Genomic DNA, 22,159 nt, shown 5'->3' on the forward strand with positions numbered 1-22,159 from the left:
GAAAGGGGTATCTGGCGATATTAATTTATAGGGCATATGTACACTACAAATTGGCCATTAAAGTTAATTCATATGAATCAATCAATGGTTTGTTAATTATTAATAGTGGAGCGGCGGAGATGACAATTTTAGAAATTTAAATTACCTAAATACCTGATGGGATTTTATTAGCTCATTGGAAAGCTGAAATCCTGTACTTTTTGGAAATATGTGTCGTAAATATCAAATCTGGTACAATAATATCGAAAATCAAGGTCAAAGGTCATCACTTAAAAAATTCCTACTTTCATCTAGAGAAACAATACCATTGATATTTTTCAAAATTGATAATCTATTCAATAAATTACATGAGTAATATTATGTAGAAAAACGTTAGTTGATACAAAATCTTTTTTATATTTGCGCATGACGGCAGAATAACGTTTTATTGAACTTTTTTTTTAAGGTAGTTCATGGTATACAAATGTTAATGCCTAATGGAAAACAGGAGCATATTAACCTTGATAATTGACATCGACAAATAGCATTTCTTGAATACTTTAAGAGTTAAAAAGTTTTTCAAAGAGTATCTGAAATGCATAGTTAATAAATCAAACAAAATATGCAGTCATGAAAAAAAATTCGTTTCAGTTTTCAAGGATTCGACGTGTCACTGAGTTTTCTTAAAATGAATTCAAACTGTCTCAATACAAGATTCCTTTTTATATAAAATAGTTATTGGAGTGTGATATATTACTCAATTATTACAAGCGTGTTGTAGAACAAATTCCTTAAATTGAGACATGACCGTTATGGTATCTATGATGAGTTTATTTTCATACCAAATGAAACGTCCAAAACATTATAGCAAATCAAAATAAAGTTACCAAATATTACAAGAACTATTTTCATGAAATTTCATCTGTGTCGTCAGCTATGTTGGCTGATACTGTCTGGACATTTTTACAACTACCTACATTTTGACAAAAACACAAATCAGTGCAAGGAAGACCCTGCTCCTTGTAAAAACGTGCTGCCTGGCATGTTTCCCCCTTACATCAACAATTAAATCTTGTAGAGTGTCATTTGTCCCTCAAAGAAAACTGACTCTCACTTGTCATTTTGCGCAGTTTTCCAACAAGGCACATGGGGAGCCATTATTTCGGTGTGCTAAATTTGCCGACAACCAAACTTTGTTTTGCCACATTGTACGTAGTACGTGTTGCTTAAATACGAATGCTCATGCCGAAAGCTTTTTCTTTGAATTGTTTTACTTTGTCTTATCGGGGCCTTTTATAGCTGACAATGCGGTATGGGCTTTGCTCATTGTTGAAGGCCTTACGGTGATCTATAGTTTGTAATGTCTGCGTCATTTTGGTCTCTTGTGGACAGTTGTCTCAGTGCCAATCATACAACATCTTCTTCTTGTTTTATATTATAAGACTTTTATCTGTATTGATAGCCAACTGATGTCTCCGCAAATTTAAATCGTTGTGATAATTCTTAAATTTGTATTTCGAGTCGTATAAAGCAGCTTCAAGCACTCTAATAGCAACTACAGCACTATCAACATCATCATACGTTAAGGCTACAAGATTACCGAAACTGCTTGGTTTTGTCCTGAAGATACTTTTTGTCAAGAATAAGGTCTCTTTCTATAATTTAAACTACTGCTAAATGCCAAATCATACGCTGGTTGATCCGTTGAATTTGGTCTATATGCCAAGCATGTGGTCAGACAAGCTGCGTGAAACACTGCATTATTGAGCAAATTAGTTTGCTCTATTCGATTAATCATTTCACCGTCGCATGATCATGTTTTTCACAGGCACCAAACAATTATATCTGGTGATTCCTTTTCAGCTGATATTGATTTTAAATTCTGCTTACTTGTTTAGCTTTTATAACATAACCTATGATACCTAAATACGGATAATTTACTTGCTGTTTCATTGCAGAATTCATCCAAATAACTGAACAAATCATCATCACGTCTCTTTGCTGCTGCAGCAGTAATCAGACTTTTTCTTCCACATTCTGTTGATGTTATTAATATTTCATCAACAACATAATCGCAGATAATGCATTTGTCAACAAACATCCACTTTCCTTTTTTTAGGCATCTAGCGGGACCTATTTTAACGAGATTGTTACATTGTTCATTTGATTGAATAAAAAATCAAATCAAACACACCTGAAAACCAAACGAACCCTAAAATGAAATTCACTTTCCCAGTTAGATTCAACAAAAACGAATATACGACAATACCAAACAACATGATTAATCACAAGCTCAGTAAATTATAAAATGAACAAGAAATATGCTTGAAAATGACTACAAATGACCTTCGCTAAATCGCTGAATGTGAGACCGTAACTAGAAACCACAACAATCTCGGTAAATCTGTGACAAATATTCGGACTTGAAATCTGGATAAAAAGCAGATATTTAGTCAAATATTTATCTTATTAGAGATTAACTTCAAAAAGTAAATATGGTCGATTGAAGTATTATACGGCGGCTTCACTGTTGTGCCTTTAAAATACACATATACTGCACGTGCAAATAATGCTAGATGAAGAACGATGATTTTTACAGTGTTATTTTCAACCATTTTCAGATGCATTAAGCATTAAATTTAGGACCCTTTGGAAATGCCCTTACATTGTCAGAAGTTCACGAATAACTGTATTTACCAATTTCATTCACAAATTATTTTTAGAACGGGTTTGTTGTGAAATATGACTACCGAATCAGCAGTGGGGTATTCGATGCAAGTTGGGTAACGTCAGTAAAGGCTATTTTTTACGTCATTTGTACCATATTTGATATTTACGAAAAATATTTTTCTTAAGCTGATTATCGATAAACAATTTAAGACCTTTAAATTCCATGAGGTATTTAGGAAATTTAAAATCGTTCACTAAGCGACTTTTTCAATATTTGCCGCTCCACTATTAGTGGTGTGACGATAAAATATCTCAGCCAGCAATAATACATTTGAATATCGGACCTACTGACTACACTATATAGGGGTGTCTAACGGCCTTGATTACAGATGATGGCCTTGCACAATAACTTGATTTTAGACATAATCAATATACATTGTTTATTTTTTCAATCTGTAATTTAACACTGAATTCTCTGTGATTTTTAAAAATTAATATTACTCAATAACTATACGACAAAATGTGGCGACAGTATAAAAAACACAACAAATTTAATTTTGAGTACCTTTTTTGTATAATAGATGGCGATAAACTTATTTCATACTGTTATAATCCAGTCAATTATTTTTCAACAGAAAAAAAGACATGGATGTTGCTTTGTGACTTAAAATTAACAAAAAAATTACTATATTATAATTTACCCGTTCAGAATACCCATCTGCGCTACATAACAAAAAACAAATATGTTTCCTATATAATTAAAAACTAGTCAATTATCTAAATTTTAAATTTCTTTTTTCAAATATTCTCCCTGACTCATCTTTTATGTTATTTATCTACTCTTTCTTGTACAATGAAGGGTTTTAATTGTCAGTAAAACAATAAATATTCACAGTGAAGATAGATTGGGATAAGGAGATAGACGGTTACTGAAGTAATTAAATATACCAACCGTAACTACGTTCTCCCTGTATGCAGTCAGATCCTACCTGTCAATTCTAGGAAGTTACCGGACAAATATGGACTAGTTTATTTTCTATTAAATTATCTCCAGTAATTCAGTGTGTTAATTATATTTCATTTACCATACCGGATAAAGCAGTGGGATAAAAAACCAATGTCTGTTTTAAAGAAAAATAATTTTTAAACTCATTTCTTGTCACTTGTTTGACATGAAGAAAAAAACATAGTTGAAAAATACAGTAAATATTCAGTGCAAGACAGAAAAGGTATCAATTATTCAAAATACAATAATCCAACAAAAAAACTCAAAATTAAGCAGGTATACTAATAACTTTCGTCTAATTTCTGCTCTTTAGCTTTAGTCGTGTTGATTTTTTTTTGACACGTTGCCCATTTCCATTCTCAGTTTTACTATATATGTAGCTTCATTAGAGGGTCATGCCCACTGACCAAACCTCATACAACCATTAAATCTAACTCTTAGATTATGCTTAACACCTAAGTACATTTATATGTAATGCATTTATAATGAATATAATGAAATCTGTACACCAATAAGTTCTATACATGACATTCAACTAACGTATGTACATAACAACGCAGCAACCTGGTTATTAAAATATATATCAAGAGGTTTATACAATTCGGACCTAGAATCTGTAATCGTGTATTATTTGCTAGGTTGCCACGGAACATTTTTCAACAAGGACTTGATGTCTTTCGATGAGCTTTCGTAGAATATGGACTATTCGTTCTTTGATATACCCCTTGTTCATCAACTTTCGATTGAGGCACTGAGTAGCAACAGCAAGCTGCAAGCTCTGTGATACCGATTGAGTTGTATATCATATATAATGGTGAAGTTGGTATCTTGCTACTAAGGTGGGGGAAATTGCGAATTTCAATATTAAAAAAATCGTCTAGTTTACAAAGCTAAAGTCACCTCGAGGTATAAGTCTAAAAATCAGGCAAAAGAAGTATTGTTCATTGTTTCTTTAATTTATAGTTCTAGAAGGTACATTAATGAACCCGATCAGAAAAGTTTGCATAGTTTATTTTTAAAACATGATCAATACATCTGTAATTGAAAGTAAACAAACAGTCTTTTTTTTTGCAACTCTTATTTATGACAACTGTCTGTTGGAACGCCGACTTATATAAAAGATTTTAGCCCTGAACTAAGTGCATATATCTGTAAGGTACTTATTCGTAATAAAGTTTACAAAATATGGGGATTGGCTATATAAGAATTCGAAACATTTTTTTGTACCCTCCCTGTCACGAAATCGTTGATAATGAAAACATAACCAAATTAGCTGGTACGAAGATGTCCTATGACTATCATAGAAAAACATAAATGGTATGAACAAAGGTGTAGGTTCAGTAAAACCCCTTTTTGGTCCCAATATATAGCACTTTGATAAAAATTTAAACTTTAAGCTATATTCTGGAAAGTACAATTCTTCTGCTACATAAAATAGGAGCTGTTTTTGACAATACAATGCATACATATCGCGTACTAGCATCATTAAGTCATTTCTAAATTACTGAAATCTTCAAAATTTCTGAATTTTGCTAAATTTTAGACTGTTTCCGTCTAAAATTAAAGTGGCCGCATTCTTGTTCATTCATAATATTGAAATCTAAGTTGTATTTGATGATAATACAAAACATATATAAAGGTTGAGGATTAACACGGATGCGGTCACTCTCATTTTTGACAAAAACATCTGAAAAGTGACGTTTTTTGGCATACTTGATAGATTTTTCATATTTAAGCTTCAATCAGAGCATTTTTAATGACTTAATCAGTTAAAATATTTCACATTAACTAATAGAATCTATTGAAATAGATACTAAAGTGTTTAAAAGTATCCAAAAACTTTTGTTAGATGAACCTGAAACTTGAGGGCAAAATCGGCCCTTACCGGACCTACTCCTTTTCAAAATAAGAAATATAAGAATATTTGAAAAAAAGTTAAAAAAAAAGTTTATGATTGACCTTAACCCTTTCCCTTTCAGGCATTTTAGACCTTTACTTATGGAAAAGACATTATCGAAGTTTAAATGAAAACTGCATTCGCATCATTGGTCATACAGATGCCATGTTGGGCTAAAATAAAAAATAATTGGTAAAATATTTCAAAAAATTAAGTTTGAAGATAATTTGTAATTTTTTGGTCACGTGGAACATTTCTAAAAGTCACGTGACTGTAGGAGAAAAGGTGAAAAAATACGAAATCCTTGGGCCAAAAGTCATGCTGAGACACATTGAGGTGCTAATAAGTCAGGTTTTGGTGGAAACACAATGTCTCGAGTCTTTTGAAGCCATATACGTTATCATAGTGGTACAAATAGACGCATAACTTGCTATAGGCCTTAAAATATATATAAGATTCAAATAACTGATTTTAGACGCCATTTTAGTCCGATTTCATAATAGGACCCTAGTTATTTGTCGAACTCGCTTTCAATTTACAAGGGAAAATGCATTGAATTACCAATGCTAGCTTGATCTGGGACACCCTAGACCGAGCCCGATGGAGCAAAGGGGCTGAAAAGTGGGTCGGGGAGAATTTGGCACACACATTCTTTTAAAAAAAATTCGTAGGTTTTCTTTTTGAAATTGAAAGTAAGTTAAGTTGTGTTACATTTAATATAGAAAATCGCAAAGTGGAAAGGGATTAATATAAGTTGCAAAACTTGTTTCCCAATCCACTATAAATAAATATGTTTAGTCTAATATAGGAAATAATTTTTCCCACTCCGCCAGAGAGATTCGAACTCTCAATCTTAGCGTCTTGGGTTAGATCATCATACCCCTGCGTCACTGACATTGTAATGAATTTATTTGAAAAAAGGGAGTCACCGTTCATTTACGCTTACACTATGTCTTCGAAAGAAGCATACATTTTTGATAATGTCCTTTTTTCAGTTGAACTAATAGATGAAATAGCGGTAATATAGAAATATAAAAAAAAACTGAATTACAGAAATGGCTTATTTTACAATTATTTAGGTTATTTACAGTTTATTCGAAAACAACAATAAAAAGATAGGTCACCGATGAGTTGAAAAAGATATTTCAATACTAATGCCAAAAAATGGCATTTTTGCACCAAGGGAAGATAATTTGGAGCTTTTGCAATGATATCTACATTTTAAAGTCACATTGGGTCAAAATGAATTGATTTTTCCGAATGATTTTTGTATAATATCATAAAGTAACAAGTACTAAAGTTAATTAATAAAATTGGAATGAAAATCTTATACCAGCAAGCCTCATTAACAGTTTTTGCTTTTCATTTGCCTTATGATATATTTCATACGGTGTTCACCAAATCAAACATTCTACAACAAATTAATAAAAATACTGAAATATCATGAATTATTATGAGCTTTACTTCTTATATTATTCAACAAATGTGGGGGGATACCAGCAGGGAAAACATATTACCGATTACACCCTCTTTTGCTGGAGAAACCAATCAAAATCAATTCAAAATTATCAGTGTTACATTAACAGTTTGTATCATTTTGAAACATTTAGCAAACTGATATTGGAATCAGACAGTCAACGACTAGGCTGGATTACGAAGCTCTTCAAGTTCGATAATGATGACCGATTAATATTTTAACTGCCTGGAAGAACACTATCAGTAACACTATCGAAAAGGAACAAGTTACAGATGCTAGTCATAAGTATTCGTCACTCGCGATATCTTCAATTTAAGTTTCAAAGAAAACCTGATGTTTCCGAAATGTTTATTGGATTTCAATTCAGCTGGTTAGATGGAACAAATCGTGGATAAACAAAAGTATTCGTGACTTGCGACATGTTGTGTTTTGTGTTCCATTGGTTGTTTGTTGTTCTCTTTAAATCTTAGCCATTCAACTGTCAGTTTATTGTCGACTTTTGAGTTTGAATGTCCCTTTGGTATCTTAATTTCGCCTCTTTTTTGAGATATTTGTAATATATCTAAATCAACCTGTTTACCAACCGATTTTTGGTTGGTATTCTACGTCAACGGCGGGACGGAGCGCATTAGTGTGGATTGACATAAGTGTTTGTCATGTCAATTGCGATATATTTTATGCATATTTCAGATAGATAAAGTTGTTTCCAGAAATATTGGTCTGCCATGCCACTGTTGAGACAGAAAAAATAATAGCAAATAAACATTAGTATTTGTCACCTACGATACTTTCAATATCTATTTCATATAAAACCATATTCTTTTTCCATACAACTGATAAGCAGGAACACATTACAATAGATCATTATTTGTGATATTTCTTATGCATACTTCATGTAAAACCACATGTTTTCAATACAAAACTATCGTATTGTCTTTCCTTCCAACAGACAAGCGGAACGGATTACAGCGGAGGAATATTAATATTTGTCAGTTTCAATATTTATGCATATTACATACATACAACACACCTAACTTTTCTTGGTTCTATTTTTTATATACAATTGTTCCCGCTTATTTCGTTTAGCCCATAATTACCTATTAACACTTCTCAATTTTATAAAAGGTTATATATTCTAGTATTTGTATAAAAAACTAATCAATGATATTATTTGTTAAATTTTAAGTTTCGAAATAAAAGCAATATCATTTTCTATTTTTAGTCGAATTATAGAGTTGATATATCTACATTATATATGACTCTTAAATATAACTGTCACATATGAAGCAATGACTGATAGTTATCAAATGTATCAGGCTTATAATGTGAAACGCAATGCGCAAGTTTTATCTACATAAGACTCATCAATGACGCTAAGATCAAACATTAAAAAAGTAAATACAAGTACAAAGTTGTACAGTTTAAACAATGATTTAGTATCCAAAGTTCAAATAAGTTGAGCAAAATACGACATATGTAGTTTGTGCCTTGGATAAGTTAATCCTTGGTATTTCGAATAATTCATACTTTGGCAAATAGTAAATTGATTTGAAAAAAAAACACCATAAAATTGATAAAAGCCAAGGAAATAGAAAATCACAACATCAACACATTATAGCAGTAAAGTCCATTTGTACACAGAACGCATTCCCAATTAAACCTTAAAACATCTAGAGTTATCTTTCTTCGTTGAACGAAACGAAAGTTGAAAATTGTTATAAACTTCACAAAAAGGGGCAGTTTTTGAATCAAATCAAAAATTGTATTTTAACTGATATCAGACCCAAGAAGAAGGTCAGTAGACTGTTCTGTAAACTTAGAAATCACGATGGTACCAGACAATTATAAAATAATCTATAACAACTTTCTAAAAGGTCAACAATACATAATATTCTGGGTTGGCGTAGCCAAAATAATTATTACGTCTTGAAAGGCCATTAATATTTTTTAATTTGACCCGTAATTATAATTATTTGGACTAGGTGTGACTGAGGATACATATTATATTTATTAAATTTTAGCAGATACTGCGCAGGTTCCCCCTCACATTTGTACACAACTATTTTCTGCATGTTGTTTCGAAAACTACTCATGTTCTCCTGCCGTGGCGAGCATATTTGTAATTTAGATTTTAGATCTATTGCTAAATCTCAGATCATAATCTCTGCATTATGTAGCAATATATAGATCTGTGATATTTGTACTCTTTCCACTACTTTTCCCCTTGCTGAATTAAAAAAAATAAATTATCTGTCTCATTAGATAGCTCAGAGCTTTCCTTATGAAAAAAATGGATTCGTAGATTTAAATTTCTTGCTTTGGATTATCATGATTTCTATTTTGTAAAAAATCGCAATGATTCTATCAGAAAAAAAACCCAGTGAAGATGATATGCTCGTAGTATTTTCGATTGTCAAAGAGACAACTTTCAACAAGAGATAAAGAAAGAGAAATCATATGTGTTAGCGTATACCGGTCTACTTTGGATTTTTTTTATTGAAAATTGTAAATTAAAGCGCCATTTTAAATGTGCTTAAATTAAACATCTGTGAAAATTTATATCATAAATGGTGTCAATTTTTTTTTAACTGATGTTTATTATGACAGAGAACAATAGAACGATAATAACCCTTTCTTGAGTCTGTTATATTTAGTTCAGAGAAAGTGATCAAATACAAAATAAAGTTAAGGCACAACAACACGATTGCAGTTTTGAAGTTTTTTTTTTACTCCGCAGAAAAAGAGGAAATGACAAATGATAATATGACCAAGTTTGCAGGTGGACGTGTCGTCCCCCAGAGTATCACAAGCAAAGTAGTCAGCACTTAGCTGTTGACATAAATATCAATTGTAGAGTCATAATATAAATGTCCTGTTTACAAAACTTTGCATTTTGAAAACAAACTAAGGATTTTCTTATCCCAGGAAGTGATTACCTAAGCTGTATTTGGCACAACGTTTTGGCATTTTTGGTCCTCAATCCTCTTCAACTTTGTACTTGTTTGGCTTTGTAACTGTTTTTAAATGAGCGTCACTAATGAGTCTAATTGTAGATGATACGCGCACCTGGCGTATAAAATTAACTTCCCGTTAGCTTTGATAACTATTTTAAGTATCTCCTTATATGTTGAAAAACATATATGTTTTAGAAAACAAACAAAAAAAACTAATAAAATGTTATACACATTACTTTTATTTAGTAAATCTTAATATTGCAAACATGATTTTGTGTTTCTAAATATACGCTCTTTTACTATTATCTGACTGTCTTTGTCTTTATTTTATAAGAGTGTGATATTATTTTTATAAGCTAGTTGTCTGTTCATCTGTCCGTCTGTCCGGACGTGTCGGACATTATCTCCAAAAAAACTTAAACCAATTTGCATGTTTTCAGTAAATTGTTTTATATGTTGATTTTGTTTTTTAAATTCATTTTCGATTTTACTTTTTCGAGTGTTGGAGTTTTATTCATAAAAAGGTGAGATTTTCCAGTTCTCAGAAATTAACTAAAAAATCTATCCTAAATTCATGTATTTGGTTTTCATGTTATATTTGTTATTCTCGTTGTGTTTTGTCTGATGATTGGTCAGTTTATGTGTGTATTGCGTTTAGGTGTTGTGTCGTTGTTCTCCTCTTATGTTTAATGCGTTTCGCTCGGTTGTGGTTTGTTACCCCGATTTTGTTTTTTGTCCATGGATTTATGAGTTTTGAACAGCGGTATACTACTGTTGCCTTTATTTTTGATCAGATTATATTTAACTTGGTGATTTTTTTTATGTCTTTAATGTCAACTCCATTTTTTTTTTTTATAAATTCTAGATTTTATTTTGCGATTTTTTAATTTTGGTTCGATTAAAAAGTGGTGTTTTTCCAGTTGTCGATCAATAGCAATCAATAACTCAAATATACTTGACGGGACGGAGCGAATTAGTGTGGATTGACATAAGTATTTGTCACGTCAATTGCGATATATTTTATGCGTATTTCATATAGATAAAGTTGTTTCCAGAAATATTGGTCTGCCATGCCATTGTTGAGACAGAAAAAATAACAGCAAATAAACATTAGTATTTGTCACCTACGATACTTTCAATATATATTTCATATAAAACCATATTCTTTTTCCATACAACTGATAAGCAGGAACACATTACAATAGATCATTATTTGCGATATTTCTTATGCATATTTCATATAAAACCACATGTTTTCAATACAAAACTATCGCATTGTCTTTCCTTCCAACAGACAAGCGGAACGGATTACAGCGGATGAATATAAATATTTGTCAGTTTCAATATTTATGCATATTACATACATACAACACACCTGACTTTTCTTGGTTCTATTTTTTATATACAATTGATCCCGCTTATTTCGTTTTGCCATAATTACCTATTTACATATCTCAATTTTATAAAGGTTATATTTTCTAGTATTTGTATAAAAAAAACTAATCAATGATAACATTTGTTAAAGCTTAACTTTCGAAATTAAAGCAATATCATTTTCTATTTTTAGTCGAATTATAGAGTTGATATATCTACATTATATATGACTCTTAAATATAACTGTCACATATGAAGCAATGACTGATAGTTATCAAAGGTATCAGGCTTATAATGTGAAACGCAATGCGTTTTATCCACATAAGACTCATCAATGACGCTAAGATCAAACTTTAAAAAAGTAAATACAAGTACAAAGTTGTACAGTTTCAACAATGATTTAGGATCCAAAGTTTAAATAAGTTGAGCAAAATACGACTCATGAAGCTTGTGCCTTGGATATGTTAATCCTTGGTATTTCGAAAAATTCATACTTTGGCAAATAGTAAATTGATTTGAAAAAAAAACCACCATAAAATTGATAAAAGTAACGGAAAAAAAAAATCACAGCATAAACACATAAGGTACCAGTCTCAAATTGCCGGTGCATGTCAAAACATGGAGGGAAACAAACTATTGCATTTTGTTCTGAATTTTTTTCTGAACTCAATTTTTTCTGTTTGATTTATAGGTTTATGCTGAATTGAAACATATATATAGACTTAAACAAAAATCTTGCATCTTTTGGGGATATCAAGGAAAGTGGAAGGATATCATGTTTACCGGAAGTGGTCGGCCTAGTAAAAATAGCAAACAGAAAGTAGAAAAAAAATGTTTTGACTTCAGGATTGCGTAAATTTTTATTCTTCGTGGCAAGACCCCCTTTTTTTCAATTACATCACAATTTCACATTAGTACATACATGATATGAACATGAAATATTTTTTCTTTTTAGCATTTTTTTCTTTTTTTATTTTCAAAGGTCAGCTGTTTAGCATGTAAGCCTATGGAGCAGTCAATTACAAGACTGCAACCATAATAACAGTAAAGTCCATTTGTAAACAGAACGCATTCCCAATTAAACCTTAAAACATCTACAGTTATCTTTCTTCGTTTAACGAAACGAAAGTTGAAAATTGTTATAAACTTCACAAAAAGTAGCAGTTTTTGAATCAAATCGAAGATTGTATGTTAACTGATATCAGACCCAAGAAGAAGGTCAGTAGACTGTTCTGTTTACTTACAAATCACGATGGTACCAGACAATTATAAAATAATCTATAACAATTTAGTAAAAGAACAACAATACATAATATTTTGGGTTGGCGTAGCCAAAATAATTATGACGTCTTGAAAGGCCATTTTAATTTTTTAAGTTGACTCGTAATTATAATTATTTGGACTAGGTGTGACTGAGAATACATATTATATTTATTAAATTTTTAGCAGATACTGCGCATGTTCCCCCCTCACATTTGTACACAACTATTTTCTGCATGTTGTTTCGAAAACTACTCATGTTCTCCTTCCATGGCCGAGGATATTTGTTATTTAGATTTTAGATCTATTGCTTAATCTCAGATCACAATCTCTGCAATATAGCAATATCTCGATATTTGATTTTTCTACTCTTTCCACTACTTTTCCCCTTGCTGAATTTTTCGTAAAATCATCATTATTGCTTTAAACTCGAAAAATTAAAAACGAAGAATTTATTGATACCTGGAGAGAAAAATTTCTAAATGGATATAAGCAAAATGACCGAAGCAATATGAAAGCAAACTGCATTCAGTAGCAGGAAGCTTTTGTCATAGCTGTTTCTAAATTCATTTATGGACAGATAAAAAAATGTATATAATGCATTATGAAATAATATTAACTTTGTTAATTGTACGGCATCAGAAGCGCTATTGATGCTCAAATTCAAAATATTTGAATATCGAAAACGTTGTTATAAAAATATTAGCAGATTATCAAAACACAATGTCGTGTTTGCATGCGTATTCAAATCTTCAGACAATCAAATGTGCAAATAAATTAAACGCGTGCCTATAATCAAAATATTACAAAATATCAGTCACATTCCTGACTTTGACGTGACTGTAAATGATGGGCTAGACTTAGTTTTAAAACTTGTTTTAACACAACTCTTATAATGACAGTTGTGTATTGCCTTCCAAGTATATTTATTGATTCAAGCGCACTGATGTGATCTTATCAAACGAAACGTTCATGTTGGAATACCAAATTATGACACTTGGATCTTTGCTTTGTTTTTGTTGTCTTGAGTCAAACCAATCTAATTGTTCATTTCAATCATCAGCTTCACAATTAACATTTGCGCATTGGTGTCAAAATGATACATAATTGTTAATAAATTTGGGGCGTACAGTTATATCGCTTAACTTAAATTTTATGAGTAAGTGTTCTTCTGATAATAGTTATTAAAAGTACCAGGATTATAATTTAGTACACCAGACGCGCGTATCATCTACAAAGGACTCATTAGTGACGCTCATATCAGAATACTTATAAAGCCTTTATTCTTAGAAAAAAGGTATACTGGTTTTCTACCATTTAACACTTATGAAACTAGTATATTTTTTTCATAATATAACTATTCTGTTGCAGGATGGCAACGTCACTGCCACAGGAAGATATCAACTTTCTACGATTGGCTGGTTTATTAATAAGGATAGCACCACGTGCTGTTAGACGATTGTTTGACAAAGAATTTCATCCTGATCAGCTAAAACAATTTCTGAGGAAAAATCGGCCCAAAATAGATGATCTGACATTTAAAAAGAAAGTAATAACACAAGCAGAGTATGAATTATTATATCCAAAAGGTAAGGTTTCTAGATGTAACATGGGGACAAATGTTGATGCTAGCGTATGATGACCACTCAAATAAAAAGAGGTTATTACACAGACACAATACCATATGTTTGTCATATATTAAGGTTCTGACATTTTATAGCATCTTACTGAATACTTGTTTAATAATAAATGCAGTGTTCCATTTGTTTCCAAATATAATTACTAAGTAATGACGATTTGACAATTGAGATGCGAGAGATGAATCTAGCAGATGTCAATCGTAATTTACATGTATTATTCTAGCACATTTACATAATTGTATAAAAAGTGAGAAGCTGTTGTCCGATTGTATCAAACAAATTGTAAAGGTATGTAAAACATTTTGATATCAATGGCAGTCTTTCAGTTTATCTTTATTTCATGTTTTGTTTAGGTTCTTCAGGAGTATCATCAGACAAGTTTGATATATCATTGATGGTATGCTTACTGAGAAATTCCACAGATCTTGACATTCAAGATAGTCTTCCACTGCAAACGAATCTTTCTACGGCTGCAGATATTTCCAGGATCAAATTTTACAGAAACTACATTGTTCATTCTGAGAGCGGTGAAGTTACAGAAAACAAGTTTACAGTCATATGGAAGTGTTTGGAGGAGGTATTGTTTACAATTAGAACATAAACATTGTGTCTGTCTTGTACATAATCACTACATGTGGAAATCAGACAACGATATGTTTTATTTGCAAAACCAAAATGAGAAGTATATAATATCGGAATTTTGGAATTAGGGTAAACTAATGATCGACGCATAATTAAATTTTCTTAAGAGTTGTTTTTGTTTTACCCTACAGGTAAAACAGTATATATTATGTATACTTCTATATCACGAAAACATCATAAAAGATAACTTTTTTATTTAATTTTCTTTTTTTATAGTTTTTTTTTAGAATATTTGAAGTTACATTCGTACTATGACATTACTATTATTACTATCGGCATTGTCTCTTGGCAAATCTTTGTATGTACTTTTAAACGAAATTATAATTATTGTATGGACGTGTCGATTGCTTTGACATGAATGTTATGATTTTTAAAATAATGTTTCTCTTTCTATCAGGCCATTCTTAGACTTTTACCAGAACTAAAGCCTGAAATTGAAGCTTTGATGAGCTCATCGTTAACGAATATTGGTGATATGAAACATGTTATACGGCTTGAGAAAGAATTAGAAAAAACTAATCAGAAACTGGAAACGCTTGAAATACAAAAAAATAATTTCAGAGGTATTTATGAATTATTGTTTTACTAGTTTCATAGTACAAGGGAGGAAAAGAAAACCAAAAGGGAGTTTACAGTATAGCTATACTTTTATAGTGAACATTTATTTTCAAATTGTTCAAAGAATTATGATTGTTATATAAATCCAATCAAAACAATTATTGGTAACTAAAGAGTAAAACCTTTTAGTGATCATCACAGATTATAATCTGAAAAACTCACGTACATGAAATAAATTAAAAGAGTTATTGTATGGTTTCGAGAAGACATATGTGTATCACAGAACACGGTTTTGAATCATAATAGGTCATCAGACGGCTTTTAACAATAAGCGAAACACATGCCATATACTTATATATTAAAGACCTTTATATAATGCATTGGTCAATCTTATAGGATATCAATTACTCTAATAAATAGTTTTTCTTTCCTTTTTCGTGTGATTATTTATATTTAACGAAGTTTTCAACACCCAGATTCATATCATGGACAGTAATAATCGATGGAGAAAAAGCAGTACTCAAAATAACAAACGTCCTCAGATAGTAAAACTTATAATATTCGATTAAAACCTCAATGTCATAGGTTAGTGCTTACTGCAGACGAACAACCCTGCAACTACTCTGCACTGATATCTCCTCGATTGTTTATTTAAAATCTATACGACTTTATCACCTGTGTTGTCCTATTTTGGGTTTCAATTCTCACAATTGAACAAATATCTAGTATTTGATTTTATTCACAAGCAGTAATAACATCAATGATTGAGATGCTGAATGTTTGAACAAACACATACATTTGTATAACTCCCTTGTAGAAATACGCAATAGAATTTTGAAAGAATGGCGTGAAACTGACAAGAAATACGTGTCTACCTCGGCCAAGACATTTATTTTCAAATCGTTACAACACAATAAAGGTGTCATTATTACTGGATCCCCAGGCTGTGGAAAATCTGCAGCCGCTCACCATGTAGCTTTGGAATTAGAAAAGGAAGGATATGAGATATTTCCCTGTGATGATCCATCTGAGATCCTTAATCATTTCAAGTCAGGGAAGTTCCAGGTTTTTGTACTTGATGACGTATGTGGTAAATTCACGCTTAATCCACATAAAGCAGACTCTTGGGATGAATACGACGGTAAATTAAATATGATCCTTGAATTAAATCAGAAAGACGATAAGAATGACAGCTCCTACAAATCTAGGGAAGATAAATTGAGTAAATCTATGGAAGACAGGTACATCAAACTTGATGTAAATGTATCCAGGAAGTCACAGGTCAAGTTTATAATCACGTGCAGGGAGAACATATATAGTCACAAAGCATTCCCAAAACTGGCTTGTTTCTCGCTTGTACAATGCAGCTTTAGTACCTATTACAAAATGTCCTTAGATGAAATGCAGAAAATTGCGTTAGCATATGTATCTGAGGATACTGTAAATGGCATACAAAACATGTGTCTTTTTGATTTTTTCCCTCTTATATGTGCTTTGTACTGCAAAAAGGTCAATCGTGATCCGAGATTCTTTACTCATCCTGTTGAAATAATTGAAAAAGAAATCTCAGTTATGAAAATCAAATCGGAATCATCTTTTCTGTGTCTTTCTCTTCTTGTATTGAAAAATAATAATATAAGTAAAGATGACTTAAGATCCGGGGATGTGGGACATTTAGTTGAAAGTGTATGCAGTGACTGTGACATAGAATTGGTCGTTTCTATGGTGACTTTACAAAATTGTTTTGAGCGACTGAAGGGTATCTATATTATTGAGGAAGGGGAGATATATAAAGCGATACATGACAAAATGTTTGACATCATAGCTTCAGCCATAGCATCATCTATAATGAAATCTTTGATAATGTATGCCGATATAGCGTTCCTTGCGAATCGCATTCAACTTTTGTCATTGGGTAGAAGTAATCTTTCCTTTGCAGTTTATATCCCACAAGAATTTGAAAGAGTTTATCTCAAACGAATATTCAAGGAAGCAATGAGTGGAAAATATTGGGAAGTGTTTGGAGGCATACATGTAGAAAACGAGGCATATAGAAAACTACTTTTGTCTTATCTGAAGGAACAAGACACTTTTCAACAATCTTCTTATGAAACCAGTAAAGATGGATCAACTCCGTTGTTTGTTTCGTCATCACTAGGATACGTAGATTTTGTAAAATACTTTGTAGCAAAATGTCCCAATCACATAAGTATTAAAGACAAGGAAGGTAGATCTTCTTTCTATGTCGCGTGTAAAAACGGCCACACTGCTGTGGTTAAATATTTAATACATTATTATGAAGACGTAAATGCAGAAATGGCATATAAAACAACTGCATTATCCTCAGCATGCTATAATGGCCACATTGAAGTGGCTAAATTGTTGTTAGAAAACAATGCAGATATCAATAGAACTAACAATTTAAAGCATAATGCACTCTATTGTGCCTGTTATAGTGGCAATGTTCAATTGGTGAGTTTATTATTGCGCGCATATAATTTGGATAGAACAATTAGAGATAGCGTTGATCAACATTCGTTGCATACATCATGTCAAAAGGGACACACAAACACTTTAAAACACACGAAGGAATTTTGTAGAGATGTCAATCAGCAATCTGATATTGGCTGGACACCACTGCACATTGCTTGTAGGAAGGGTCATTATGAAATAGTGAAATTGGTACTTGATTTGAACAGACAGACATTAGAAAATTGTGTTGATACAACGATCAAGGATAACACAGGATGTTCAATTTTACATATCGCATGTGATAATGGACCTACAGAGGTAGTAAAGTTATTGATCGGTGTCGGTATGAATGTTAATGACACAACAGATAATGGTCAAACATCATTGTTTGCTTATGGAACGCCAACACTGTCTTATAATGCCCATTTTTCATTATATGTTGTGCATTTACCTTTATATGATGTGCATTCACCTTTATATGATGTGCACTTGTCATCATATGGTGTACAAACGTCTTTATATGATATACAAATATCCTTATATGATGTGCAAACATCATTATATGATGTGCAAACATCATTATATGATGCGCAAACATCATTATATGATGTGCAAACATCATTATATGATGTGCAAACATCATTATATGATGTGCAAACATCATTATATGATGTGCATATATACTTGTATGATGTGCAAATATACTTATATGATGTGCAAACATTCCTATATGATGTGAAAATATACTTATCTTATGTTGACAGATCTTTATATGATGTGCAAATATACTTATATGCTGTGCAAATATACTTATATGCTGTGCAAATATACTTATATGATGTGTACATATCATTATATGATGCGCAGTTTCCCTTATATAATGTGCAAACATCTTTATATGATGTGTTTGCGTCATTATATTATGTGCTTGTAATCTTATATTATGTGGTTTTATTTTCTTCATTATATGATGTCGAAACGTCATTATATGATGTGCTTTCATCGTCGTTATGGTCAATGATCATGATTACGATTAGAATGATTACTGTCTACGTCATAACTGATTCCGATCTGCTTCTGCGGAGTAACCGTTACTACTAATTAGGATCAAATCTCACGGTAGTTACCGTTTGGAAAATGGTTGAAACTTGAGATAATTAAAACCTTGGCATGTTAGTACCTCGTTTTAAGATGCAAAAAATCACATCTGATATTGTTGGAAAATTGTAAAAATATATTATATGAATTGCAAAGTTTTGTTTAAATCGACGGGTCTTTAATAATAAACATACGAAGTCTACAATACGGTTACGGTTATTAAATTTAATAAAGAATTCTTTTATGTCATGCTCTATGATCGTTTTAACGAGGGAAGGCATTATATTTGTCAATTTCGGTATACCTAACGTTAGCATTGTTTCTATAAGAAGATAATACACGAAGTTTAGTATTTTCATTTATGTTAATATTGCCTTTCTGATCATTTCAGCTATTCGAGTTTTTGTTCTTTATATATTCATGATAGACACAAACAATTGGGAAAAAATCGGACTCTGATAGAGTAGTGGCTCATATAAGGAACCGGTCATTTGTAATAAAAAAAATGAGGGGATAGATTGGAAGAAATAAAGGGGGCCTGTCATTTTATCATTTTTGGAATGGAAAAGTGGCATTCAATTTTATATAGTTATAAATTTGCCGCGGTATAAGTTTTTGGCGAATTCTTCGTCAACCGTAGGCATCAATCTTTACGTCTCGTTTCGCTCACCTGAATTGTTAAAACCTGAAAATTTAGTTTCAACAATTTCTTCTCGCAGAGAATTTTTCATCTGATGCTATTACTGAATGAAGGTGTGGTAAATATTAATGAAACCACAAACGGCAAATCCAAACAAAGTTCCCTGAAGTCGCAAACAACTTTCATACTTGAGTACTTTGATTATATATGTTCTTGTCTATACCTTGCAAGAAAAGGTTTCTCTATTATTAGTTATCAATATACATGTAATAGCCAATAAAACAACAACACTCTGAAAAGCCAAAATTGCCCAAAAAATACCTTTACTTTACTATACAGACACATTGCACTATTATTTTTTTTTAAATCTATTATGTTTCCAGGATAAACGCAAAATATCAAAAGCCGCTGCCGTAAATCTTCACTTTGAAAAATTCAAAACACCACTCTCTATCTGTAAGAGAACAACAGGTCTCAGTAAAAAATAAATAAATGCAGTGTTTTAAGATCATTAAGACACCAGATTAAAAACGCTAAATTATCTGGTTTTGTTGGATTGATACACACCTTCAAAAATTTGAAGGCTGAAATTTCATTGACTGATGTAATATATACAAGGACAGAAAATAAAATGACGTGTTGTCAGATTCTTGTATCCAAAGCTTAAACAGATGATCTGTACATTTTATATTAATAAATAAATGTGTTAGACACCGACTCTCGTTTGAGGGAAGGAGCCGTGTATTTCCTTGTTCGAAATTAATAAATAAATAAAAACATGTTTTTTTTTTTTTTTAAGTTTCATCGTTGTTTTATTTTTTCCTCATTTTATATGGAAACAAACTATTTCGCTTCCCTTCTGAAATAGATAAAATCTATTTCAAGATAATAGTTAAAATCTATTTCAAGAAATTTAGAATCAAACATTTACAAAACAACTTGCCCCCCCCCCCCCCACTCACATAAAAAAATCAATGGTCGGTACGTTAGCCCTGTTTAATTGAGTCTAAAGTATGTACTAGTATATGAGCGGCTTCCCACGAAACCTTTTATATTGCAGGGTTACTGCATGTTTAGTGGTGGTACTTTCGTCGTAGCATGTTCGCCTTGAGTGAGAGAGGTCGTGGGTTCGAACCGCGGCCGGGTCAAAACCAAAGACTTTAAAATTCATATTTACATGCTGCTTCCCAGCTAATTATATAAACACGCAGGATAAAGGATTAAGAGCAAAAGCTGGTCGGCTCGGAATCACAAAATTGTGTCCGGGTAAGGTGATATAAATGTCTTCCTTCGGAATGCTACCTTTTGAACTAGCATGTTAAACAAGAGGCTCTCAAGAGCCTGAATCGCTCACCTTAATTTTTTTGGTAAAATCTCGCATCAATGATTATTTTGGCTTTTCAATTTTTTAAATGTTCATTGAATCGTCCTATTTTCTTCAAAAGCAAAAAAAAATCATTTTCTCCTATGTTCTATCCTAGCCATAGGAGCTATGTTTCTTGACATACAAGGAAATAAAATATAAAATTTATACTAGATACTCTGAAACTCAATTAGCCTAAGTTTGGCTGAAATTGATACAACAGTTTCAAAGGAGAAGATTTTTTAAAGTAAGTCAACATAATGAACAAATTGTGAAAAAAGTCTTTAAAGGGCAATAACTCCTTAAGGGGTCAATTGACAATTTTGGTCATATTGACTTATTTGTAGATCTTACTTTGCTTAACATTTTTGCTATTAACAGTTTATCTATATCTATAATAATATTCAAGATAATAACCAAAAACTGCAAAATTTCTTTAAAATCATCAATTCAGGGGCATTATACCTGAAAAACCAGTTACCAAATTCGGCTGAAAATTTCAGGACAGGAAGACCTTAACCTAATAAATGTTTTAACTTATTTGCTCTTAATGCTGGAGTTTTTGAGATATACATGTAAGCCAAAAACTGCATTTTACCCTGTGTTCTATTTTGAGCCATGACGGCCATGTTTTTTGACGAAATAGAAAATAAAACACAAACTTTATTTTATACACCCTACTGATCATTCAGTTGAAGTTTGGTTGAATTTGGTTAAGTAGTTTTTGAGGAGAAGATTTTTAAAAGTTGGCAAATAGGATGAACAAATTGTGAAAAATTGTCATAAAAGGACAATAACCCCTTAAGGGGTCAATTGAAAATTTTGGTCATATAACTTATTTGTAGATCTTACTTTGCTGATCATTTTTGCTGTTTACAGTTTATCTTTATCTATAATAATATTCAAGATAATGACCAAAAACTGCAAAATTTCCTTAAAATTACCAATTAAGTGGCAGCAACCCAACATTGGGTTGTTTGATTCATCTGAATATTTCAGGGCTGATAGATCTTGACCTAATAAACATTTTTACCCCCATGTCAGATTTGCTATAAATGCTTTCGTTTTTGAGATTTAAGCCAAAAACTGCATTTGACTCCTATGTTCTATTTTTAGCAATGGCGGCCAT

General features: G+C 31.6%; 1 protein-coding gene across 1 annotated transcript; it reads left to right on the top strand.

The window, feature by feature from the left end:
- The first annotated feature begins 14,426 nt into the window (after positions 1-14,426).
- Positions 14,427-20,155, top strand: LOC134689705 (uncharacterized). The gene is made up of 5 exons (XM_063549671.1): positions 14,427-14,457; positions 14,611-14,834; positions 15,297-15,462; positions 16,275-18,247; positions 20,051-20,155. The coding sequence occupies exons 1-5, from the start codon at positions 14,427-14,429 to the stop codon at positions 20,153-20,155; spliced, it is 2,499 nt and encodes an 832-aa protein (XP_063405741.1).
- The last annotated feature ends 2,004 nt before the right edge of the window (positions 20,156-22,159 follow it).

This window comes from Mytilus trossulus, chromosome 11 (genome assembly GCF_036588685.1).
Source record: "Mytilus trossulus isolate FHL-02 chromosome 11, PNRI_Mtr1.1.1.hap1, whole genome shotgun sequence".
NCBI lineage: Eukaryota > Metazoa > Mollusca > Bivalvia > Mytilida > Mytilidae > Mytilus > Mytilus trossulus.

Excerpts from the sequence above, each read along its gene's own strand:
- LOC134689705 (XM_063549671.1), top strand. The coding sequence starts at position 14,427 with ATGCGAGAGATGAATCTAGCAGATGTCAATC. Across the intron at positions 14,458-14,610 it reads GAATCTAGCAGATGTCAATC|GTTCTTCAGGAGTATCATCA; the intron begins GTAATTTACATG and ends TGTTTTGTTTAG. Across the intron at positions 15,463-16,274 it reads ACAAAAAAATAATTTCAGAG|AAATACGCAATAGAATTTTG; the intron begins GTATTTATGAAT and ends ACTCCCTTGTAG.